This window comes from Halichoerus grypus, chromosome 8 (genome assembly GCF_964656455.1).
Source record: "Halichoerus grypus chromosome 8, mHalGry1.hap1.1, whole genome shotgun sequence".
NCBI classification, from domain to species: domain Eukaryota; kingdom Metazoa; phylum Chordata; class Mammalia; order Carnivora; family Phocidae; genus Halichoerus; species Halichoerus grypus.
Genome location: NC_135719.1, coordinates 477,946 through 499,374, shown reverse-complemented (window position 1 = coordinate 499,374; position 21,429 = coordinate 477,946). Strand labels below are relative to the sequence as shown.

The 21,429-nt window shown below is 60.6% G+C and overlaps 1 protein-coding gene and 1 long non-coding RNA gene across 11 annotated transcripts in view; both read right to left on the bottom strand.

Annotated features, from left to right (window-relative positions):
• Positions 1–21,429, bottom strand: part of ACSBG1 (acyl-CoA synthetase bubblegum family member 1) — a 44,445-nt gene that overhangs the window by 7,337 nt on the left and 15,679 nt on the right. For 6 of the 10 annotated variants that reach the window (XM_036067597.2, XM_036067598.2, XM_036067596.2 and 3 more), the window contains 11 exons: positions 20,795–20,893; positions 19,742–19,842; positions 9,960–10,180; positions 9,459–9,547; positions 9,087–9,207; positions 4,498–4,578; positions 4,265–4,414; positions 3,772–3,948; positions 2,900–3,081; positions 1,598–1,828; positions 750–967 (listed from right to left, as the gene is read on the bottom strand). In XM_036067597.2, the coding sequence (XP_035923490.1) occupies positions 750–967; positions 1,598–1,828; positions 2,900–3,081; positions 3,772–3,948; positions 4,265–4,414; positions 4,498–4,578; positions 9,087–9,207; positions 9,459–9,547; positions 9,960–10,180; positions 19,742–19,842; positions 20,795–20,893 (1,670 nt within the window). Of the gene's footprint in view, positions 1–749; positions 968–1,597; positions 1,829–2,899; positions 3,082–3,771; positions 3,949–4,264; positions 4,415–4,497; positions 4,579–9,086; positions 9,208–9,458; positions 9,548–9,959; positions 10,181–18,504; positions 18,575–19,741; positions 19,843–20,794; positions 20,894–21,429 lie in introns of those variants that run through there. The other 4 variants (XM_036067601.2, XM_036067605.2, XM_036067606.2 and 1 more) reach the window with 3 other exon arrangements.
• Positions 15,173–17,495, bottom strand: LOC118519891 (uncharacterized). Its single transcript, XR_004909386.2, has 2 exons — positions 15,966–17,495; positions 15,173–15,450 (listed from the first exon to the last, which is right to left on the bottom strand). It is a non-coding gene; the product is annotated as an uncharacterized LOC118519891 (long non-coding RNA).

The following is a 21,429-nucleotide window of genomic DNA, read 5'->3' as shown; positions in this document are numbered from 1 at the left end:
TCTCCCCATGGATGTGTTTGGGCTTACACCCCCTTGTGCAAAGTGAGCAAAGCACTTTTTCCACTTTTTCCGTGCAAGTCCCCAGCTGTCCCCCAGGAGGGCCACATTCCTCATGGGAAATTTCTCTGAAGTCTCCTGCTTTATTTTAAACTTTATATCCGGTCTGTGTTCTCGATACCATGCTGATGTTTGCACGTAAAAATACATGATATTTATGCCCCAGAATCTTCTGGAAAGACTTGCCTGGTTTCTCTAGAGAGTCTGAATCCCAGCTCCACCATTTACTAGCCGGGCGACCCCCCACTATCCCCCCTTCCTCCCTTCCTCCCTCCCTCCCTTCCTTCCTTCCTTCCTTCCCCCCTCCCTCCCAGTCCTGGACCTGGACCTCTAACCATACTATTTTAAAGATTTTATTTACTTATTTGACAGAAAGAGAGAGAGAGAGAGAGGGAACACAAGCAGGGGGAGTGGGAGAGGGAGAAGCAGGCTTCCCGCTGAGCAGGGAGCCCAATGGAAGGAAGGGAGGAAGGAAGGGAGGGGGGAAGGAAGGAAGGGAGGTGAGGGGGAAGGGGGGAAGGAAGGGGGAAGGAAGGGAGGAAGGGGGAAGGAGTAGCCGGCTAGTCGGAAGTAAAATGCTGTCCGTCCAAGTGCACGAACTCGATACGGGCTCAGGACTCGCGGCACAAACAGCAGCAGCTCATCCCCCCAACACACATGCCCGTGGCCAGAAGCCAGCCAGCGGCACTCACCTTTGAGGCGCCCGGTGATGTAGAGGAAGCCGTCCGTGTCCAGGCGCCCCATGTCCCCAGTGTGCAGCCAGCCCTCGGCGTCGATGGCCTCCCGTGTCTTGTCCTCCATGTTCAGGTAGCCCATGAAGATGGTGCGGCCCCACAGACAGATCTCCCCGATGCCCTCGGCATCCTCGTTCACCAGCTTCGCCAGGCAGCCTGGCACCACCTTGCCGGAGCTGGGGGTGGCCCGAGGGGGTCAGTCAGGCCTCAGCCTGGGGTCAGGCCCCACCCAGGAGCCCCCAGGGCTCCAACCTCTCACTCTTCACCTCTCAGCTTGTATATTTAAATAGGGACTTGGAGTGAGAGGTTTTAAGGAGAAGGAAAGAAGGAAGGGGGAAGGAAGGAGGAAGGAAGGAAGGAAGGGGGAAGGAAGGAAGGCAGGAAGGGAGAGAGGAATGGGGAAGGAAGGGAGGGGGAAGGAAGTGGGGAAGAGGGGGGAAGGAAGTGGGGAAGAGGGGGGAAGGAAGGGAGGGAGGGAGGGCACACCTTCAAGCTCAGTGAGGGGCCAGCAGGGGGGTGTCCTTAAGCCGCCAGGGGACCCCCCGAACCCCCGCAGAGCTGCCTGCCCCGCCTGCCCCCGGGAGGGCCGGCCCTGTCCTCCCAAGTCCCCCCAGCCCCCGCCCGGCCGTCAGATGCGGGGCCAGCCCCCAACAGGCGCCCTGCAGGAGGGAGGGGTCGGCGGAGGAGCCCCTCGGGGCCAGCGCGGTAAGCGTTCCCGACTCGGGCCGGTGGCCGCGGCGGAGACCACGGTCCGGGACAGGCCGGAAGTGCCGGCATGGGGACCCGCACGCAGGCGGCCCGCGTACCTGTGCGGGCGGTAGGTGCAGGGGCTGGACATGAAGTGGGGGCCCGAGGTCTCGCTGAGCCCGTAGCCCGCGTACAAGGGCATGTTGAGGCCCAGGAAGAAGTGCTGCGTCTCGGCGGTCATGGGCGCCGCGCCGTAGAAGCTCTTCTGGCACCTGGCGAAGCCCAGCGCCTGGCGGACCTTGGCGAGCACCAGGTAGTCGGCCAGCCTGGCCGTGAAGGGCTTCAGGTCGCTGCGGGGAGGGGGCAGTGGTCCACGGAGGAGCCCCCACGCGCTCACAGGAGCAGGTGGGGGTTCGGCGGGCGCGCGCTGGCCGGCCGTCGGGAGCGAGCACGCACGCGCGGGTATGTGCACACAGGTGTGCGCTCCGTCCTGAGCCCGGGGGCCCAGCGGGCTGGGTGTGCACGGGCTACACAGGAGATGGTCACCCCACCTCTGGGGTCTGCACGGACGCGCGGGGCCAACGGGCGTGATCCCTTCTGAGGCCCACAGATGAGTCGTGCACGGATATTCACTCTCCGTGTCTGTGCACACGAAGCCGTATTTGCAGACGTGCGTATGCATCTCACGGGACATGATACCGTATTTGCAGACGTGCGTATTCATCTCTCGGGACATGATACCGTATTTGCAGACATGCGTACGCATCTCACGGGACATGATACCGTATTTGCAGACATGATACCGTATTTGCAGACATGCGTACGCATCTCACGGGACATGATACCGTATTTGCAGACATGATACCGTATTTGCAGACATGCGTACGCATCTCACGGGACATGATACCGTATTTGCAGACATGATACCGTATTTGCAGACATGCGTACGCATCTCACGGGACATGATACCGTTTCACAGACTCGCTAGTGCTGGAGAATATTTCGAACTTGGAACAGGCCAGGTTTATGCCATGGCTCCTCCCACAGCACTGTGTGGGAGTTTGAAAAGCAGTCCGAAGGCTCTGTGGTACTTGGAGGCTGGAAAGCCTGGAAGAGGGCTCATCCCTGTGGCCCCTTCCCTGGCCCCCTGCTGAGTCAGGAAACCCCTAGGAGACTGTGAGGAGCCGCTCCGGGGGAGGTGCATGCCACCCAGAGAGAGCGCGTCAGTCCTGCCAGTCAGAACCCAGAGGTGGGGTGACCATCTCCTGTGGAGTCTGGAAGAGGCCTCCAGCCCAGCACCTGATGGGGCCTCTGCACAGGGGTCCCCAGGACAAGCCCAGCCCAGCAGATCCTCAGATGCATGCTGGCCTTATGCCCTAGCCCTGCTGCCCCCCGGCCTCCTGTCCCCTGGCCTTCCATACCTGCCTGGGCAGGTGAGGTTCTGCTCCAAGGTCACCGACATGGCCCAGAGCAGCAGCTTGCGCCGGATGAAGCCAGACTGAGCCGCCACTGCCTGGATCTGCTCCATGAACTTCTCCCACACTCGAGGCACCCCCATGTGGGACGTGGGCTCCACCTCCCGCAGCGTGTTCACCAGGCTCCCCTGTCGAGCACCAGAGAGGAAGGCCTGCCGGCTCAGTGCCAGGAGGCCCCTCACACAGAGTCAGGTGCACACACCCCACAGGCGTCCTGCACAGGTGCACGCACACACCTGCACACGTGTCCCACGCTGTCGGCCGCCACTGGGCGGCCATCCCCACTGCTCACGTGGCCGGATGCTTCAAGGCTCCTCGGTCCCCTCCCAGCCCTGGGGGCGGCCACTCTTTCCTCTCTAACCCGAACATGACCATCCCCCTTAAGCAGTGACCAGTGTAGGAATGGACGAGGGACGATCTGGGCCAGGAGGTGCGGGTGGGGGGAGGTGTGCCAGGGGGCGTCTGGGAGAGCTCTCCTCATGCTTAAAATACATTTCCAAAGAATGGGGGGTAGTTGATGAGACTGGGAAGCAGGGCGGTCCTGTGGCCACCTGTGACCTTCCTCTGAGGACGACCTATCCTTGACGGCTTGTGGACCCCTCTCCTCTACGTACCATCGTCAGCCCCTTCTTGGCTGGCCATGCGGGCCGTGCTGACTGCGGGGGAAGAGTTCTGACCCATAAATGCACAGGGGACCCGCCCACTCGCACACTCGCACGCTCACAGGGGCGCACACACGGCCCACGCACACGGGTGCACACTCGGGTGGGTGTGCGGCACACGAACTCGGACCCCCGCTCAGGCGGAGGCAGACTGACCTTTAGGGCGTCGGGCTCGGCGAAGCAGACCTGGGCCCCCCACTGGATGCCCGTCCACAAGTCGTAGATCTGAGCGGCGATGTGGCTGAGGGGCAGGTAGCTGACCACCACCTCCTGCTGGACTTCCGCGGGCTTGATGTCGCCGGCCTGGCTGCTGTACCGTGCTGTCCACGTGATCTGGAGGACAGGCACATGGGCGCCGGCAGTGTCCCCCAGCCAGCCCTGGAAGTGCTCACCCCGGGGGCTCAGGCGACCTCTTCAGGGCCTCCTCCCACCCAGGGCGTCCCTGCGGGGAATTCGCAGAACAGGCCTCCCCTCCCCATCCCCTTCGCTGGACTCGGTCTGGACCACAGACCCAAAGGCTGTCCTACGTGTCCTGACCACCCCCCCCCCCGGGCTGAGGGGCCCGAAGAGCGTCCCCAGGGGCTGCTAGGGCAGGTCCAGTGCCCAGATCCCCCTGCAGCCAAGCCCACCCATCCGGGCTCCGTCCTACATTGTCTTGACTTAGCATCACGCCCTTGGGGCTCCCGGTGGTGCCCGAGGTGTAGACCAGCACGCAGCACTGGTTCGGCTGCTGGCTGTTGATGATGGAGTCCAGGGCCTCCTCGGGCAGCTCATCCCCCAGCTCCATGAGCTCCTCCATCTGCGGCGGGTGGGTGAGCGCGGGCGCGCCGTCAGCAGGGCAGCCGGACTGGCCCCCCGCCCCCCATGCCCCTCCACACGTACCGTGTACACACCGGCTGTCTTCTCTGGAGGCGCTTCTCCGTATATCACTACAGCCTTCAGATGGGGCAGGTCTTTCCAGGTCTGTGTTGGTGGGAAAAGTAACGGGGTTTCACTGAAAAAAAGTTACCTGCTGAGAAGAGCCTCCTCACCAGCTGCTGGCCTGCCTGTCAGGCACTTTGGTCACTGGGTTTCCAGGCTCTGACCTTTGACACCTGTCCCTCTTCATGCATGGCTGTCCCCTCATGAGGAAACCAAGCACCCCAGGGCCCGGTTGAATGAAGTATGGCTTATCCCACAACTTTGTAGAAGAGAGGGGGACAGAGAGGGGGAGGGGGCAGAGGGGGAGGGGGACAGAGAGGGGGAGGGGATAGAGAGGGGAGGGGGACAGAGCGGCGGAGGGAGAACAGAATTCAGTCTCTTGCTGAGGGGAGGTGACAGAGCATAGAGTTCAGGAAAGCCGTGATGGCTAGAGCCTGTAGGACTGGATACTAGTGAGGAGAAACTAGGAAGAGAAAGTTCTAGAACTCTCTCATCAGGTGCCCGGTGCTCCGGAGTCTTTGGCTGAGTACCAGGGTGCACGGCAGCCACCGCACCTGGGGGACAGAGCTCACAAGGGGCCGGAACCGTCTGTGTGTCCGTCAGCCAGCTTGCAGGGGCCCCCGGAGGCGTTCAGCAGAGACCCAGAGAGGTCAGATCTGAGCACTGGCGCTAAACCTTGTAAACCTGCCCCGAAAGACCAAACACAGGCCTCAAAGTTCAGAGAGAGAGAGAAAACAGGAAGGACACGGCCCGTGGGAGAATACCAAGATGCCTAACATACATGTAACTGGAATCCCAGGAAATATTTCTTTAAAAATTGAAAAGAAGTCTGAGAAATTTCCAAATTTGATTATAAACCCACCAATTCAAGACTCACAATGAACCCCAAGCAGGATAAACACAAAGAAAAACCACACCAAGACACAACATAACAAACTGCTAAACACCAATGATGAAGAAAAAAAATCTTAAAAGCAGCCAGAGAAGAAAAAGGAACACTCGTGCACTGTTGGTGGGAAAGCAGGCTGGTGCCGCCACTCCGGAAAACAGTATGAGGTTCCTCAAAGAGTTAAATATAGAGCTATCCTTACGGAAAGAGCCCAGATGTCCATCGACAGATGAATGGATAAAGAAAGTGTGGTATATATACACAATGGAATATTATGCAGCCATCCAAAAAAATGAAATCTTGCCATTTGCAACAACGTGGATGGAACTAGAGGGTATGATGCTAAGTGAAATAAGTCAGTCAGAGAAAGACAAATACTGTATGACTTCACTCATATGTGGAATTTAAGAAACAAAGCAAATGAGCAGAGGGGAAAAGAGAGAGAGCAGTAAACCAAGAAACAGACTCTTTTTTAAAAAAGATTTTATTTGTTTATTTTAGAGAGAGAGAGCAAGCGAACAGAGGGAGGGAGAAGGACAAGCAGACTGCCTGCTGAGCACAGAGCCCTATGCAGGGCCGGATCCCAGGACCCTGAGATCATGACCTGAGCCGAAACGAAGAGTCAGACATGCTCAACCGATGGAGCAACGGAGCCCCCCAGGAGCTCCCAAGAAATAGACTCTTAACTCTGGAGAACACACTGCTGGTCACCAGAGGGGAGGTGGGGGGATGGGGGAGACAGGTGATGGGGATGAAGGAGAGCACCGGGTGATACACAGAAGTGTTGAATCACTGAATTGTACACCTGAAATTAATATTGCCGAAAACTGAAACTATATATCAACTACACAGCAACTAAAATAAAAACTTAAAAAGTCAAAAAATAAAAATAAATAAAAGCAGCCAGAGAAACAAGATACCCTATATACACGGAGAGGAACAAAGACACAAAATAATAGACTTCTCATCAGAAACTACATAAAGTTGAAAACACTGGAATGGAATCTTTAGAAGGCTGAAAGAAAAAAAAATCCTATCAACCCAGAATTTTAAACCATATGAAAATATCTTTTGAAAAAAAGAAAATAAACACGTTTTCAGATGTGTATTACAAGAAATGTTGAAGAAAATCCTTAAGGCAGGAAGATGATGCCAGAAGCAGACTTGTATCTATGGAAGGGAATGGCCAACGGGTGGGTAAATATGAGAGACATTTTTCCTTCTTTTAAAATGCCTTTGAATGATACTCGACCATTTAAAACAATGTAGGGTAGGGTTTGTAACCTGGATGGAGGCAGAATGGAGGCGGGGAGGAGGGAGGATGTTGGTGGGGACCCTACGTCACAGGTGAAGCAGCAGAACCCTGTGACCGTGAGCAGCCCAGCTGCGTGAGTCGTGCGATGGTAAAGCAGACCGCGCTGAGTTAAAAATGCAAACGGTAAACCCGAGGGCAAACACTAACGTGATAACTAACAAGGCTCTGGAGATCGAGTGGAATACCCGAAGACATACTGACGCGGGGTCGAAGTGTCTTTTAGTTCAGAGCAAAGCCGCACCTTGCTTCCCTCTAGGACAGGGCAGCCTTACCAGGGAACTTGTTAGAAATGCAGATCCTCGGGCCCCACCCCAGGCCTCCTGCAATCTGACACTGAGGGGTGTGGGGCCCGGCACCCCGTGTCGAACACACCTGCGGGTGCTTCCGACACGGGACCGAGGGTGACAACCTTTGCCACGGACACGTTGCGGAAACTAGGTCAGCTGTCCTGAGCAGTGTCCCCCATTCCGGATTCACCCGCCCATCTCCTCCCCCTGTTGCTCAACTTCTTGCTCCAACTTCCATCCTTGCTTTTGGGTGGAAAGGCTTGATGCTTTTCTAATGAAACCCTGCCTGGCACGAGCAGCCCGCAGGTGGCATTCGTCCCAGCACAGGCCCATGGGACGTGGGGCCTGCCCGGACTGTTTCCTGCCTCACCCCTGGCGGGGACTCTCTCAACACCTCCTCCCACAGTGGCTGCCCTCCGGGGCCTGTCATGCCTTCTAGCGCCGACACGGCCCTCCGTGCCCCCACGCTACCTTCTGTCGCTGCTGACCAACCAGGCCCCCTCACTGACTCTCTCAGTTGGTTCTTGAGGTTCCCCGGTATGAACCCAGCGTGAAAAGCGCCCCGGCGTCCCTCCCCTATTGCCACTTTTACAGGGAACGGGGCGGGACTGAGTCAGCCGTCCCGCACCTCTCTGGCCCTCACTTTCCTTGTCTGTAAAATGGGCTTACAAGACCGTTTCTTGGGGCCGCTGTGCTGTATGCACCCGAACACGGTAACCGCCGCCTCCCTGAGACCCCGGCCCCCAGGTCTGTTTCTTTGTGTGTGAAATGCAGACGGGGGTGGATGAACTGCCTTTCAGACCTCCTAAATTTTAATAACAACGCCTTTCTTTCTTCCCATGTTAAAGTTCTTGACTTTAACAATATAATAATTTAAGAGCACTTATATGGTGCTGCTATGGGTTGAATTGTGTCCCCCAAAAAGATATGTTGAAGTCTTAACCCCCCAGTACCTTAGAATGGGCTCTTCTTTGGAAATAGGGTCTTTACAGAAGGAATCAGGTTTAAATGATTTAACCTGCCATGGCTGCTGTCCTCATGGAAAGGGACTTGGACACAGAGAAGCACATGGGGGAGCCTGGGCCACGCGAATGGGGAGGTGCTGCGTCCAGAGCACCAGCCCTCGCAAACTGAAGCGGGGGGTCACAGCCTCACTGCGGGAGCTATTTCAAACACACTCTGATCTGGGGTCGGCTTCCGGTGACTCTGCCTCAGGGGTCTGGTGGCAGCCGCAGTGGCCCGGGATTCTGGTGGGAGCCGATGGCCCAACCAAGCTGGCTTCTTTAGGCTTGAGGGGGCGACCTCTTCACTGGAGATGGAGGGGGGCCCCTGGTCCAGCCGCCCCTCTGGGCATCCAGATCCCACTGTCCCACCCTCAGGGACACCTCCAGAACCAGGGCCGAGCCTCCAAGTCAATCCCAGAGGCCTCGGGGATGCAAGGAGCCCCCGAGGGCTGTGCCGGGGGCAGGTGGTGGGTGCGGCTGGGGCTCGGGGCTGTCCCTGGGCTGCCACACCCTGGCCGTGGTTCATGTGGGATGCAGCCAATCAAGGGAGGGATCTTAAGGGAATCCCCCCTCTGCAGAGGAGATCCGGCTGGCTCAAGGGGTGCTTTCGAGTTCTTGCTATGCCCCCGCTATCTTTAGAAGACTTTAGAAGACTTGCAGCCCCTGCCCTGTGGCAGCCCCCTACCCCACCCCCGATCCTGCACTGAAGGTCAGGCTTGAGTGCTCAAGGTGTCCGGGCCCTGGGCCACCCTCACGGCACACAGCCCTGCCACCAGCAGAGGACCCCAGTGCCCACAGGAGGCAGTGGGCCAGCTGGTGGCCCTAGCCCAAGGCTGTCACCCCGTCCTGGGCTTCCTGGTCCTCAGGGTCCGGAGCTGGCCAGTGGTAAGGTACCCATTGCCCTGCCTTGTTCTACGTGTGTCTGTGTGTCATGGGGTTGCCGAGGAGGAGGAAGGGGACCCCGGAAGGGAGGATGGGAAAGTCCTTTGTAAGCTGGAGGTCCACAAGGACACCTGGCCTCTGGCCCCCGTGCCCACTTCCCCGTGGCCCCAAACCTTCAGGATCTTTTCCAGTTGCTTCTGTGTGTCAACCACAATGATGTTGGCACGGCTGTCATGGGCGATGTGCTGGCAGGCCTCGGGGGAGCTGGTGGTGTAGATGCCCGTGACGATGCCGCTGCAAGAGCCCCCGGAGGTTCGTGTCTGGACTGGTGCAGAGCGCCTCTCCCTCGGCCCAGCCCGCAGCCCTGCCCCAGGGGGCTGCCACGCCCGGACAGGCAGGGGGGCAGAGGGGTCCCGAGAGGGCCCCCGGGGAGGAGATGGGGTCTGGGGCGGGCATGGGGGCCTCTGAGAAAGCGAACAACCCTCTTTCCCCTCTCTGCCCACCTCCGACCCACTGGAGACTGTGCCCCGCCCCCAGCCACTCACCCTGCAAATACCGTGCCCACCGCCGAGAAGAACCACTCCGGGGAGTTGAAGCCGAGGATGGCCACGCTGTGTGCCCGCTCCAGGCCGAGCTCCGGGACCAAGGCCGACAGGCCAGGTCAGCGGGCCCGGAAGGGGGCCTCTCATTCCCAGCCAGGCCCCCTTCCGGGACCGCAGGGACCACCCTCCCAGGGCACCCAGTGGGAGAATGCCCTGGGGCCCTTGCTGCCCCTCCCGGCACCTTCCCAGGGAGTCAGGCCCTCTGCCCAGCCCAGCAGGCAGCCCAGCCCGACTCGAATGTGATCACGAATGAAAACCAGGTGTTGAGTGGCTGGCATGTGGGGAGGGCCCAGCGTGTCCCAGCGGGCCAATACACGGGAATGGTTTTACAGTTATTCCTTCTAGAGGCTCGCCAGGTTGGGAGTCAGGGAGGGGACCTACGAGGGTCCAGAGCTGGAAGGCAGATCTGGGGAGGGAAAGGCTGCATCTCAAGGGGCCCCTCACCTTCAGGAAGCCCTTGGCGGCTTTTCGGGCCAGCAAGTAGTACTGGGAGTAGGAGATGTGCTCCCACGTGCCCTGGCGCTTGAAGCCTAGAGCACGGAGGTCCCCATACTTGTCCAGGGTCTCGGAGAACATCTGGTGCACGGTGTAGGGAGGCTGCGGGCAGGTGGGGTGAAAGCGTGTGCGCACGCGTCCGTCTGCCCGCGTTGTCCACAGCTTCTCCTCTGCGGGGGAGGGAGACCACAGCTGGGATCATGCTGGCCTAGGGTCCCCCGCCCCTGCCCCCTGAGGCCCTGGTCCTCCCGGGCCGCCGGTCCCAACAGTGCTTTAGGGGCTGGGCCATGGGTGGTGGCAGACCAGGACTGGGGCAGCTGGGAGGCTGCCTGGAGGAGGAGGTCTGACAGCCCTGAGGATAGGCAAGGCTTAGGGAGACAGCAAGGAGGTGGAGGCCGTAGAGGCACCGAGGGCCTAGACCTTTCCCTGTCTTCGTGCCAGTGGAACCTGCCCCTCGAGGCTGGGTGGTCAGTGGTGTTCAGGCCGGCCTCAGAAGAGCGGGGCCATCAGACCTCAACGTGCTTCGGGGTTCCCACCCTTCCTCTGCCCCCTGAGAATCGGGGACAGGCCCAACTGGACGGAAGTTCAAAGCCGCAGAAAGAACAGCCCTCCCGACGGGGGGACCAGAGCCCAGTGGCTCGGACTAGCCCAAGAAGTGTCCCCGCCGCGGGGACAACCTTCACTCCTTCTCGTCAGGTGCCGGCGCTGTGCTGAGTCCCTCCCGCAGGGACCCGGTCTGTCCCACAGGGGGTGGTCCTCGGTTTGCAGATGGGGCAGCGCAGCTCGGGAGGCCTGGGCATCTCCCCAAGGTCACAGGGCCGGCCCCGCGAGCGGTAGGTGGCGACAGATGGACCATTTCGTGCGCGAGACTTTGGGCGCACCGTGCAACCTCTGAGTCTGTTTCCTCGGAGCAAAGGTGAGGATTTGGACCTCAGGGATGATGGGGGGGGGTCAAAGGAAATGGTGTACATGAAGGACCCTGACACCTGGTTGGTACACAATAAACGCACATTTCCAATTTTCCAAGTTCTCCAAATTCCAGGAGGCTCGGACGGGAGGTCTAGATCCTTTTGTCTACGGGGCCTCCTTTCCCTGGGCCAGGGCCGTCCTTAGGCGGAAGAGGGGCTGCCCTGCCACCTGCTGGCTGGACCGCATGGGTGGCCCCAGCCCGGGCGGCACCAATCTCGAGCCCTTCCTGTGGGTGACCTCGTCCCTCCCCTCCAGACGCTCTCGGGTTGCACGTGGACCCTGAGGTTGACAGAAGACCCCGGGCTGGGACAGGAGAGCTGGTTCCTAGCTTCCAAGGAGGCCACGGAATTTGCCACAGAAAGACGTGGATGTGAATGCCATCAGCATCATTTGTAATAGTCAAACACGGACACCACCAAACGCCCGTCCGCCGGTGACCAGAGTCAAGCCTGGCATCCCCCCCCCCCCACGAACACAAGTCCACCCCGAAACGGCAGACACGGCTGCTCTGGGCGCAGCACGGTGCATCTCAGACCGTGTTCCCAGAAAGAAGCCAGAAGACGCCCCGTGTATGGGAGCTGTCCAGAGAAGGCGGGTTAGTGGTTGCCTGGTGGTGGGAGTCACCACAAATGGACACCAAGGATCTTTCTGAGGTGGTGGAAATGTTCTATAATCAGATTGCAGTGATATTGGTACAACTGTAACAATTCGCTAATCAAAAAAATGATTTTTTTCAGTGAAAAATGATCACATTAAAGTGGGTAAATTTGAGGCCATGCAATCATACCTCAATAAAAGTTCTCTAATACCTGGGCAGCTGGAGGCCCTCTTCCCTTCCCTGGTCCCTAAACCAGAAAAGGTGGATTCTCCCTGTGGGCGGGTCCCTCGGGGGCATGAGAGGAGAGGGGCAGAGGGAGAGAGAGGGAGAAGCAGATTCCACACTAAGCGTGGAGCCCGACGCGGGGCTCGATCCCAGGACCCTGAGATCAGGACCTGAGCCAAAACCAAGTCAGACGCTTAACTGACTGAGCCCCCCAGGCACCCCAGGCCCTGTTACTATTGTATGAGTCAAGGGTAGCAAACCCAAAATGCCCAGAGGGGCCAGGTGTCAGTATCACAAGAAATAATGTGTAAAGAGGGGTGCGTGGGTGGCTCGGTCGGTTAAGCATCTGCCTTCAGCTCGGATCATGATCCTGGGGTCCTCGGGTCGAGTCCCATGTGGGGCTCCTTGCTCGGCAAGGAGTCTGCTTCTCCCTCTGCTTGTGTTCTCTCTCTCTTAAATGAGTAAATCAGATCTTTAAAAAACTAATGCGTAACGATAAATAATACATGAGTGAAGCGCTCCAGGGTCTGCATGGGAGTCACGGGACCAGAGTCTGCATTCCCACAAAGAATCAGGCTCCTTCTCACCGTCCCAGAAACACAGGGCTCTGGGAAACCTCCTTCTGTTTCTCTGTTCTTGATAAAGAACAATGCTCACGAAGGAGAGCTACAGTCCAAGGGGACGGTGACTGTCCCGAGCCCCACCCCCGCGTCAGGGAGGCCCCAGGGCATGGTGGGAACGCTGGGCACAGCTCATCGGCAGGGGCAAGCTGGTGCCCAGCAGGAATGCACACCAAGGGTTATCTGACATCTGGGTGTCTGTGTGCAATCACCCCGTATTTCAATGTTGGCTCACACTTTAAAAAAACGTTATGCAGACCAAATCAAACACAGCTGTCGAAAAACACCCATCCTTAATTCTGTGACCTCAGAGAGTCTCCGGTGGTGCAGGTGGGCGGGGGTGAGCGCCGGTCCCAGTCACTTTCCCAGCCACGCGCACTCTGACGTCTCCCAGCTCTTGGCCCTTGCTCTAGGCTTTCCAAAGGACAGATGTCTAGAAGTGGGTTCATCGACTCAGAAGGAAAGAGCGTATGAACTTTGGATGGATATGTCGGACAGAGTTCCTTCGTCTAACTTCTGCTCTCCCGCTAATGGCATGGTCCTGCCTGGCGGTGCCCGCACTCTGCGCGCAGAAGGACAGAGGGGACCAGAAAGAGAAGGGATGTTGGTGGGCCCGTGAGCCTGGCTCCACTTAGCCTGGCTGCCCTGCCCAGGGAGGGGAGCCAGCCGGGGGATGGGCGCCTTGCAGCGGGGCTTGCGGCCCCAGGCTCCGGCCGGCCCTTCTCTGCACCCGCTCCACCAGCCAAGCCGACCCAGCTGGGCCCCCGAGCCCCCAGACCGGCCAGAGGAAAGGCTTTGGTGGGCACGGGGCCTGCTCGCCATCCCGGAGGCCCAGTCACTCCCCTGCCCACGGAGGGCTGCCGTGGTCACGGCTCGCCGAGTGCCCGCTTTGCAGCAGGTGGGCGGCACGTACCTTATTCACAGCCTCCGAGGCCGCACAGCTGACCCTCTAGAAACGGGGAGGCAAGTCCCCTGCGCGGCTGGGGGCGGAGCTGGAATTCCCACCCCCAGGCTAACGCCCAGGCCCCCGCAGGCCCCAGTGCCCGTGTCTCCTTCCAGAAAGGACTGTTCTGCCTCCTGCCCAAGGCCTGGAGGGGAGCTCAGGAGCGGTGACCTTGGGCAGCGGCCACCACTGGCTTTCCCACATTCCAGGGCTCCTGGAGAGACCTTTCGGAACCCAGATCTGACCTTGACCACAGGGTGCTCTGCACACGGTGGCCTCTAAGGAAGACCCTCTGTGACCTCAGCACATACCTTTCCAGCCAGCCTGAGCGGCTCCAGTGCCCCCTGCCCCCACCCCATGCCTTGGCCCGTGCTGTGTCTCTGCCTGAGACTTGGTCCCCGCCACACAGCTCTCCCGCACTTCCGGTCCCAAGTACCACCCCTCCCTCAACACTGGAGCCGGGCCTCGCTGAGGGTCAAGCCTCTCCCACAGCTGGAGGCTCTTGTAAGCAGTGTGACTACTTCCTGGGGCCCGAGCGCAGAAGCCCAGCCCGGAGCGGAGGTCAGGGGCCTTCAGGGAAAAATGAGCTAGCTTCTGTCCTATCCCTGTCCCAGGGAGGCTGGACTGAACCACCATGTGTCTAGGGGACCCAGGCCTTCTGCTCTTCCTCCCCCCGCTCACCGGCATGGCCCACAGTGATGCAGGTCACCTTCTTGCCCAAGCGCTGAGACAGGCTGGCCCACCGAGTAGGTGCCTGCCTACGCGGCCACGCGAACCTCGTCCTGTGTGCCTGGGAGCCCGGCTCAGTGTCCTCCTGCCCGAGGCTGCCACAGCTCAGGGGCCTCGGCCTTTGGTGCCAGCCGCCGAGCGCCCTCGGGCTTGGGGACTGAACGAAGGGAAGACAGATGAATCTCCAAGCCTGGGGGGCCTCACGCTCCCCTTTGTCTTCTCAGGTCCATGTAGGCCCACCTTTGGGCCTTCGCTCAGGCCGCTCCCTCTCCCCACCTCATCTCTGTCTGAGAGGAGATAAATCTCTGGACGATGGGTGAGAAACCCCGTTTTTCACTATCAGCAAGGTGGGCAGAGCCGTTGGAAGGGCTGGCTGGCCCAGAAAGGGCTTGGACCCCGGCCCCGCCCCCGGGCTGCAGGAATGGGCCTAATCTCACGCCCTGGACCAGGCACACAGGGTCACCGCGCCTGGGAGCTTCTCTCCGCAGCATCTGAGCGGGACTTGCAGAGAATGGGTGGCAGAGGCCGCGGCGGGGTGGGGAGCCTAGAGAAGCGGGTGGTGGGCTGAGTGTGCCCAAGGGTGGCTGCCACCGCACAGGGAGCCACGGGAGTTCATTACTTCCCATCCCCCCAGCCACACCGAGCTTCGCTTCTTCCACGCCTGGCCTGTCGTCGTGACAACCTCCCTGGCCGGAGCCATCTGCCCTCACCAGCAACCCCCGCCTCCTGCCCGGGGTCTCTCCCAATGTGAAGAAGCGCGAAGCAACAAAGATGTCACCAGCCCAGCCGACCCCACTCACGACCAGCCGGGAGTGTGAGTCGGTACGAGCTTCCTGGGGGCAATCAGCCAACTATACCAAAGGGCTTCAAAAAGGAGTCCCCTTGGAGCAGCAACCACACTGGCAGGAAGAGCCCGTGGGAACGGAGCAGAGGGCCGGACACTGGGAGCCCGGAGGCCCATCTCTCCATGGCTCTGTTTCTATGAGCACAGTCACTGGAAACGACCCAGTGTCCCCAATAGGGGACTGGTAAATGCTTCAGAGGGAGCCACACCGTGGATGCTAAGCGGTCATGAAAATAAAGTTTTAAAGAGTTTAATGACAAGGAAATGCCCGCAGGAGGGCATCAGGTGGAGCGTGGTGTCAGCTCGCAGGCAGAGAGGAAACCGTCTGCATCTCGGATCCCCGCACGGCGGGCGCTCCCGAAACCCTCCTTCCTTCTCTCCGGACAGACTCTGAGCCCGTGCAACCACTGCACTTGGCTCGGCCTGTGGCGCCCGCCAGGATACGGACGGATGAGCGGAGAAGTGGCCGGGAATTCCCACACGTGGCCCATCGGCGGCGGGAGGGGCCTTCCCTACGAGGGGCAGGGATGGCCAAGGTCACAGCAGGTCAGGGGCAACAGTGGGACCAGGCCTCAGTCAGACCCAGCAGCCGAATGGGGTGTAGGCGTGAGGGTCCATGGTCCATTCCCTTGGGGATGGGGTTGAGGGAGGAGCCTGGCCCTCGGCCAGACCCAAGCAGGAGGGAGGGCCCATGAGCTGGGGGTACCCCTCCGCCTGCCGCTCCGAGGGTGGCTCCTGGAGTGGCGGCAGAGACATAGAAATCGGGATGGGTTGCCAGCCCTTTAAAATGTCCCCGACCCCCACCTTGACATTCAACAGGGACGCAGATCCGCCATGCCCAACCAAGCTCAGCAGAACACAGCCAGGACCCAGCCGAGGTCCCTGTCACCCGCGCCCACGATCCCAACCCAGCTAGCAGTCCGCGGCCGACCGCCAGCCCCCAGAACACACGAGACCATGCCAGCTGAGGGCCCGGGGTGGGCTTTCCCAAGGCCCGGCCCCCGTCTCCTCGCCTTCTCTCGCTCACATGGCCACTGGTCTTGGCCTGACCCTGGCCTGGGTCTTGTCAATCACCCATTATGCTGGGGGCGGCCCGGCAGGCTGGGAGCTGCTGTCCTTGGGGCTCTGGGATCAAGGCTTCTGAACAGCAGAGGAAATCACTCTCAATTGGCTGGGAAGGAGGAAAAACAGGGGCGAGGGCAGTGGGGGGGAGGAGAAGCCCGGGGGTGTTTACTGCTGCCGTGGGAATGGCCGAGAAGGAGCCTATTGTACAGTTGGAAGGGTGCATGGGCCTGGGGTGGCGGGGGCTCTAGGCCGGGGACAGATCTGCCTCTGAGATGCTCCTGCCGGCGCCGGACCCCGAAGCCCCCGCTGCCGAGGCCAGACTGGACGGGGGCCAGGACGCTCCCTCTGCGCACAGGGACCCTTTGCTGCGGCCCTTGGACACTGCTCAAACCCGTGCCAGGCACTCGTGGGGATATTTAAGGGGAAGAGGCCATGGCGGCCTCAGAACAGGACTCGAGATAAGGATGAGGCCTGCCTGGGACAGAACAGTTTGTCCAGACCTCGTACAGAATGGGACTTTGGCTCCACTGCGTCTGAGGTGGGAGCGACCCCTCCACCTGCTGGCCACTCACCAGCCTTCTTGCCCGAGGGTTAGGAGCTCTGGGTTGTGGCCACTCAGCAGAGAAAGCCTGGGCAGACCCCCGTCCTCCCTGAGCCTCAGTGCCCCCATTGAATCACAATCGGGAGGGAGGGACAAGATGGTCTCTGTGGGCCCCCCCGGGGTCACTGTTTTAGCTTTTATGTTCTACCCCCAGAATTCCACTTGTCCAGGCCTGGACCATGGCAGTGGGGGCGCTGAGATGGGCATTGCCCGCCCTGTGGTGGGCGTGCGCAGGAAACGCACACGGACCCCGGAGCCGTCTCCACCTGCCCCACAGAGCTCTGCTTCCCTCTGCTGGCACCCCCTTCAGGGGCACCCCTGGGGCCGGTCCCCAGGTGCCCAAGGTGGTTTTCATGTCATTTTGGGCACGAGCCCGGCCTCCGGGCCCCTCCCTTGTACACACACCCTGTCAGCACCCCGGGGATAGACATGAGCACCGCTGGGCCTGGACAAGTACGTACTCAGCCACCGCTCACAAGCCCGGGGCAGCAGCTCTTTCTGCCCACGGGTCCTGTCCCCGGGCTTTAATAAAACCACCATTTTGCCCCGAAGACATCTCAAGAGTTCTTTCTTGGCGTGGGCTCCAGACCCCACCAACCTCCCCTATATTCCAAAACTACATCAGACACGAGCCACTCTGGGCCCAGGGAAGCATCTAATACACACTCATAACTTAACAGAACTGGACATTTGATTAGAAAAAGTTTGTACAAGGATCCCCACTTTTTTTGGCTGGTGAGGCTGGGGTTCCCACTCGCTCCCATTTCTCAGGTTAGGAGCTGTCTACATGAATTTCCTCTGTTCTCGGGGTGAAATCTGTCCTACCTTCCCCACTCCCACCCCCACCAGAGGCTGAAGCGACAGTGGGGGTCTCTGTCTCCCACTGTCCCCACCCTGCTCCCCAGCCTCAGGCTGTGAGCTCCCCAGGACACGGGTGGTATCTGTCTCCTTCCAGCCAAAGAGCAGCCGTGCCTTCGAAGCATTTGGGAAGGGTGGGAGTGAGGGACAGAGGGAGGCCCCGTGCAGCCCTTGACCCAACCACGGGCCTCATGGGGCTAGAAACGCCCGCGTCAGAGCTCCCTGGTGGGTGTAAGAGTCTGCTGGGAAGAGTGAGCGTGGGGGGCAGGCCCTGGCCAGCCCCATCTCCAGCAGCTGCCCTCCCTGGACCCCTTCCTTGTGGTGTTGGCCTTGCCCTGCTCCAGCTGGGGTTCATGCTCAGCTAGAAAGAACTAGAAAGAACTGTGTCTCCAGGGCCCAGCGCAAGGCTGACTTTGTGTGGTCAGATTCAATGGGCCTGCCTGCTAGCTCAGAGCGTGGCCTGGGGATAGGAGCTTGAGGACCCTCAAGGTTCTGGGCACTCAGGGAGGCCCAGGTGGATGCTGGCTGCGGAAGGCAGGCCTCCCAGAGCTCCCCAGAGGGGCTGCCAGCTCAGCGGTTCACGGGAGGGCAGGCCGGGGCTCGCCAGGCCCGCAGGGGACCGCCCTGCTACCCAGGGCCCAGAAGCAGCGTGGCCAGCCAGGAGTCCACTTCCTCTGGCGGCGCGACTGAACCTCTCTGAGCTCGGTGGCGTTCTGAAGACAACATGAAAGACTGCAAACCCCTCAGCACAAAGCCCGGCACGGGGTAAACGTTCGCAGGGGGCAGCTGGGTGGGGAAGGAGGACTGAACCCCTCTCACTGCCCTCCAGCCCCCTCCCTACAGTCTTCCACGGGGACGGGGGCCTTCTCCTGATCCTACGGAGCGCGCTTCGGGACGGGGCAGCCGCAAGACTCCTTCCCACCTCCTTCCCTGCGGAGCCTGGAGCCCAGGCTCCCGGCCCCGCAGGGGGGTCTCAAGAGCAAGCCCTGGCACCAGGCTGGCACGTGGCGGGTGCTCGGTCCCGGCTGGACTCAGATCTCACCTCGGCCATGCCCCAGAGTCCCCGGGGCTGAACAGGAGAAGCGGGGCAGAGCATGACCCTCACGCCAGCCCCGCGGGGCTCATGAGGCCGGCCGGACAGCGCCCCGGCAGGGCTGACGTCCCCGGGGCCGCTCTGCCATGCGCCCGCTGACAGCAGTGGTCCCCAGGTCCCCAGCAGCTCCTCAGCCCAAGACGTCCAGCGCGGGAGAGGGGCAGCTTGTCTGATGGTGGTGCCTGCCCCACTGGGGGAGGTCACTGCACTTGCTCCCCGGGGAGCCTGCCCTCTGTACACCTCTTGGCATCTCTTCTAGTGGGCATGGTGACCTTTGCCTTGGCGCTGCGTCTGTCCTCCAGCCCAGACAGCCAGGCCGGGGCCTCCCCTCCTCCTGTTGCCGGCTCCGCCCACCCCTCGGCCCTGCGCAGGGACCCGAAGAAATGACCTCCCCAGCCGGTTCCAGGTCAAACACTACCACTTGCTCCCCAAATCCCAGACCCAGTCTAACCACGAGGAAGACCCCAGGCGGACCCGAACTGAAGGACATTCTGCCAAAGACGCGCCGAGTTCAAACGCTTCCCCCCAAACACCCGAGCGAGGGGGCGGTCTGGGGAGTCTCTGCTCCCAGGAGCTCCTGGCGGGGCGGGTCCGCACCCCGGGGCAGGCGACACAGGATGTGCCACCCCAAGGACAGCGCAGACCCCGGAGACGGTGACCCCTGCCCCAGGCACTTACTGTTCCAGTTTCTGTTTGACTTGCGTTGTTGCTACAATGTCGTCAGATAGCCAATAAAAATGAAGGAAGCTATGTGGCTGCTGTCACTCTGATGACTCTTCGGGGTAAATGCTATAGCTCCGCAGCCCTCCTGGGGCCACTGTCTGAGGGCGACCGTCTTTGCAAGCCTCCCACACACTCTGCCCACTTCCAGCCCCCCGACCGGACCTCGCCCCAGGCAACCAGGCTGGGAGCGCCCGGCCTTGCTCCCCGGGGCCTCCACCCGTCCAGAGGCCCCGGCTGCCTCCCTGCCTCCGTCCTCCCACGACTCACTGCCTTCCCTCAGGCTTGGCCCTGACGCGGCCATAAGGAAAGGGGAGTGTTGGGGTCCCTGGGGACGTGGCGAGGGATTTCTACCTGCTGCGGCCCCCAAGTCCTGTCCTGTGGCTCCCCCAGCTGGCCTCTGCCTGGGTGCTGCCCACGGCCCTCCAGCACCCCGGCGCAGCCTGCAGCCTCCCGGCCGGCTCACCTGACCCATCCAGCTGGGCATCCTTCTCCTTCTCTGGGGACGAGAGCGCGAGAGCATGGCTTAGGGACTCTTTGGAGAGCGTCTGCCCATCAGTCAGGGAGCTGGTGGGGAGGGGAGAAACAACGTGAGACCCTCGGGCCTGGCCTGGCACTCATCTGGGCACCCCGGGGGGACACGGGCATCTCTGCCTCCCGGTGGGGGTCAGGGGACAAGACCTCAGCAGCCGCAGCCTACCTCCCCCCACCCAGGCTCTCCCTGCAGGTTCTCAGCGCTCAGCCCTGCTCTGCTCTAGTTTGTCGTGTGACTCTGGGCAACGGTACAGCTCTCTCTGGACTCAGTGTCCCCATCTGGACAAGGAAAGGCTTGGGGGTTCAGCACTGGCCGGTTCTGGGCACAACTCCAGTGGAGCCCCTCCTCCTCACTCCCACACCCCCTGGGCCTCAGACATTGGAAACAGTCATGCTCAGAAGCTCAGAGTGGAGCTGAGGACATTTCTAGGGCTCCCACGTGTCCTATGCAGACCCCAGTGAGGACTTCCCCTCCCCAAGGGAGCCTGTGGGAGGCCCTAGCCTATTCCCCCATGGAGAGGACAGCTGTGGGGCCAGAGACATCTGGGGCTCAGGCCATCTGCCTCCACCCCTTTGCCCCTGGCCCAGATCCTCCTCGCTTCCCAGGCATGGTGGCCCTAGACAATGGATCTCCCCTTCCAGCCGGATAGCGCAAGGAGTTATGGGGTCTCTGTTGTCAACTGATCCTTGGCACCATTTCTCCTCAGGGTTCAATTGGCCAGACCTCAACGTCCTGGGTGATGAGCGGATGGAGTTCAGTACATGCACCAGAGTCAAGCAGGACTACGGCCTTACACAACTCCACAGGCATATCTCACACTCACCAGTATGTAAACAGAGCCTACTGGAGTTGTGCAGTGTGCAACCTGTGCAGCTGGTCATGGCAGCCCCGAGGGCAGGACCCTGGCTCCAGGGAGTCCCATCCGTCTGTCAGGGTGGGGCTAGTCCCATCCCTGCCCACTTCCCAGGCTGTTGGGCCAGTTACCTGCTTGTCACATTCGGCCTTATTCCTTGCTGGTACCACAGGTTCAAACTAAGTTTACGAACGCACCCAGGCCCACCTGGCAGCAGTCTGCTTAAGAACCTGAGATAGGTTTTAAAACGAAAGACATCAGGAGGTTATGAAGGGAGGGGCCTGGGGAGAAGGGGGGCGCGTGGGGGCAAGTCGGTCCCCTTCTTGGGAACTTTGTGAGCAAGGCTCCTCTGTCTGGCACAGGGACCAAGGGGCCCCTGTGCCAGGCAGAGGGTTCTGAGTGCGTGGGACTCGTCCTGCTGACTTTGGGGCGCTGGCCGCCGCCATTACTCGCTTGGGCCGCAGAGTGGACGCTGCATCTGTTTTGGGACAGAGACAGCCGTGCTGGTACCAAACGGCCCCAGAGCTCTGGGCACAGACAATAGAATTAGTGGGCGAACGTGGGACGCGCACACACGTGGGCCGAGGGTGCCCCACTGGGAGTCCCTGAGTGGGGACAGTGAACTTGGTGCGGGCTCCACACTCTGCTGGCCGTGTCCTCAGAGGCGCCGACAGCAGACTGGCCTCCGGAATCGCCGCCCCACATTCGCGGAGGCCGTGGAGGGCTGCGACCGCCCGCCAGACGAGTCTGCTTTAAATCCCCAGCA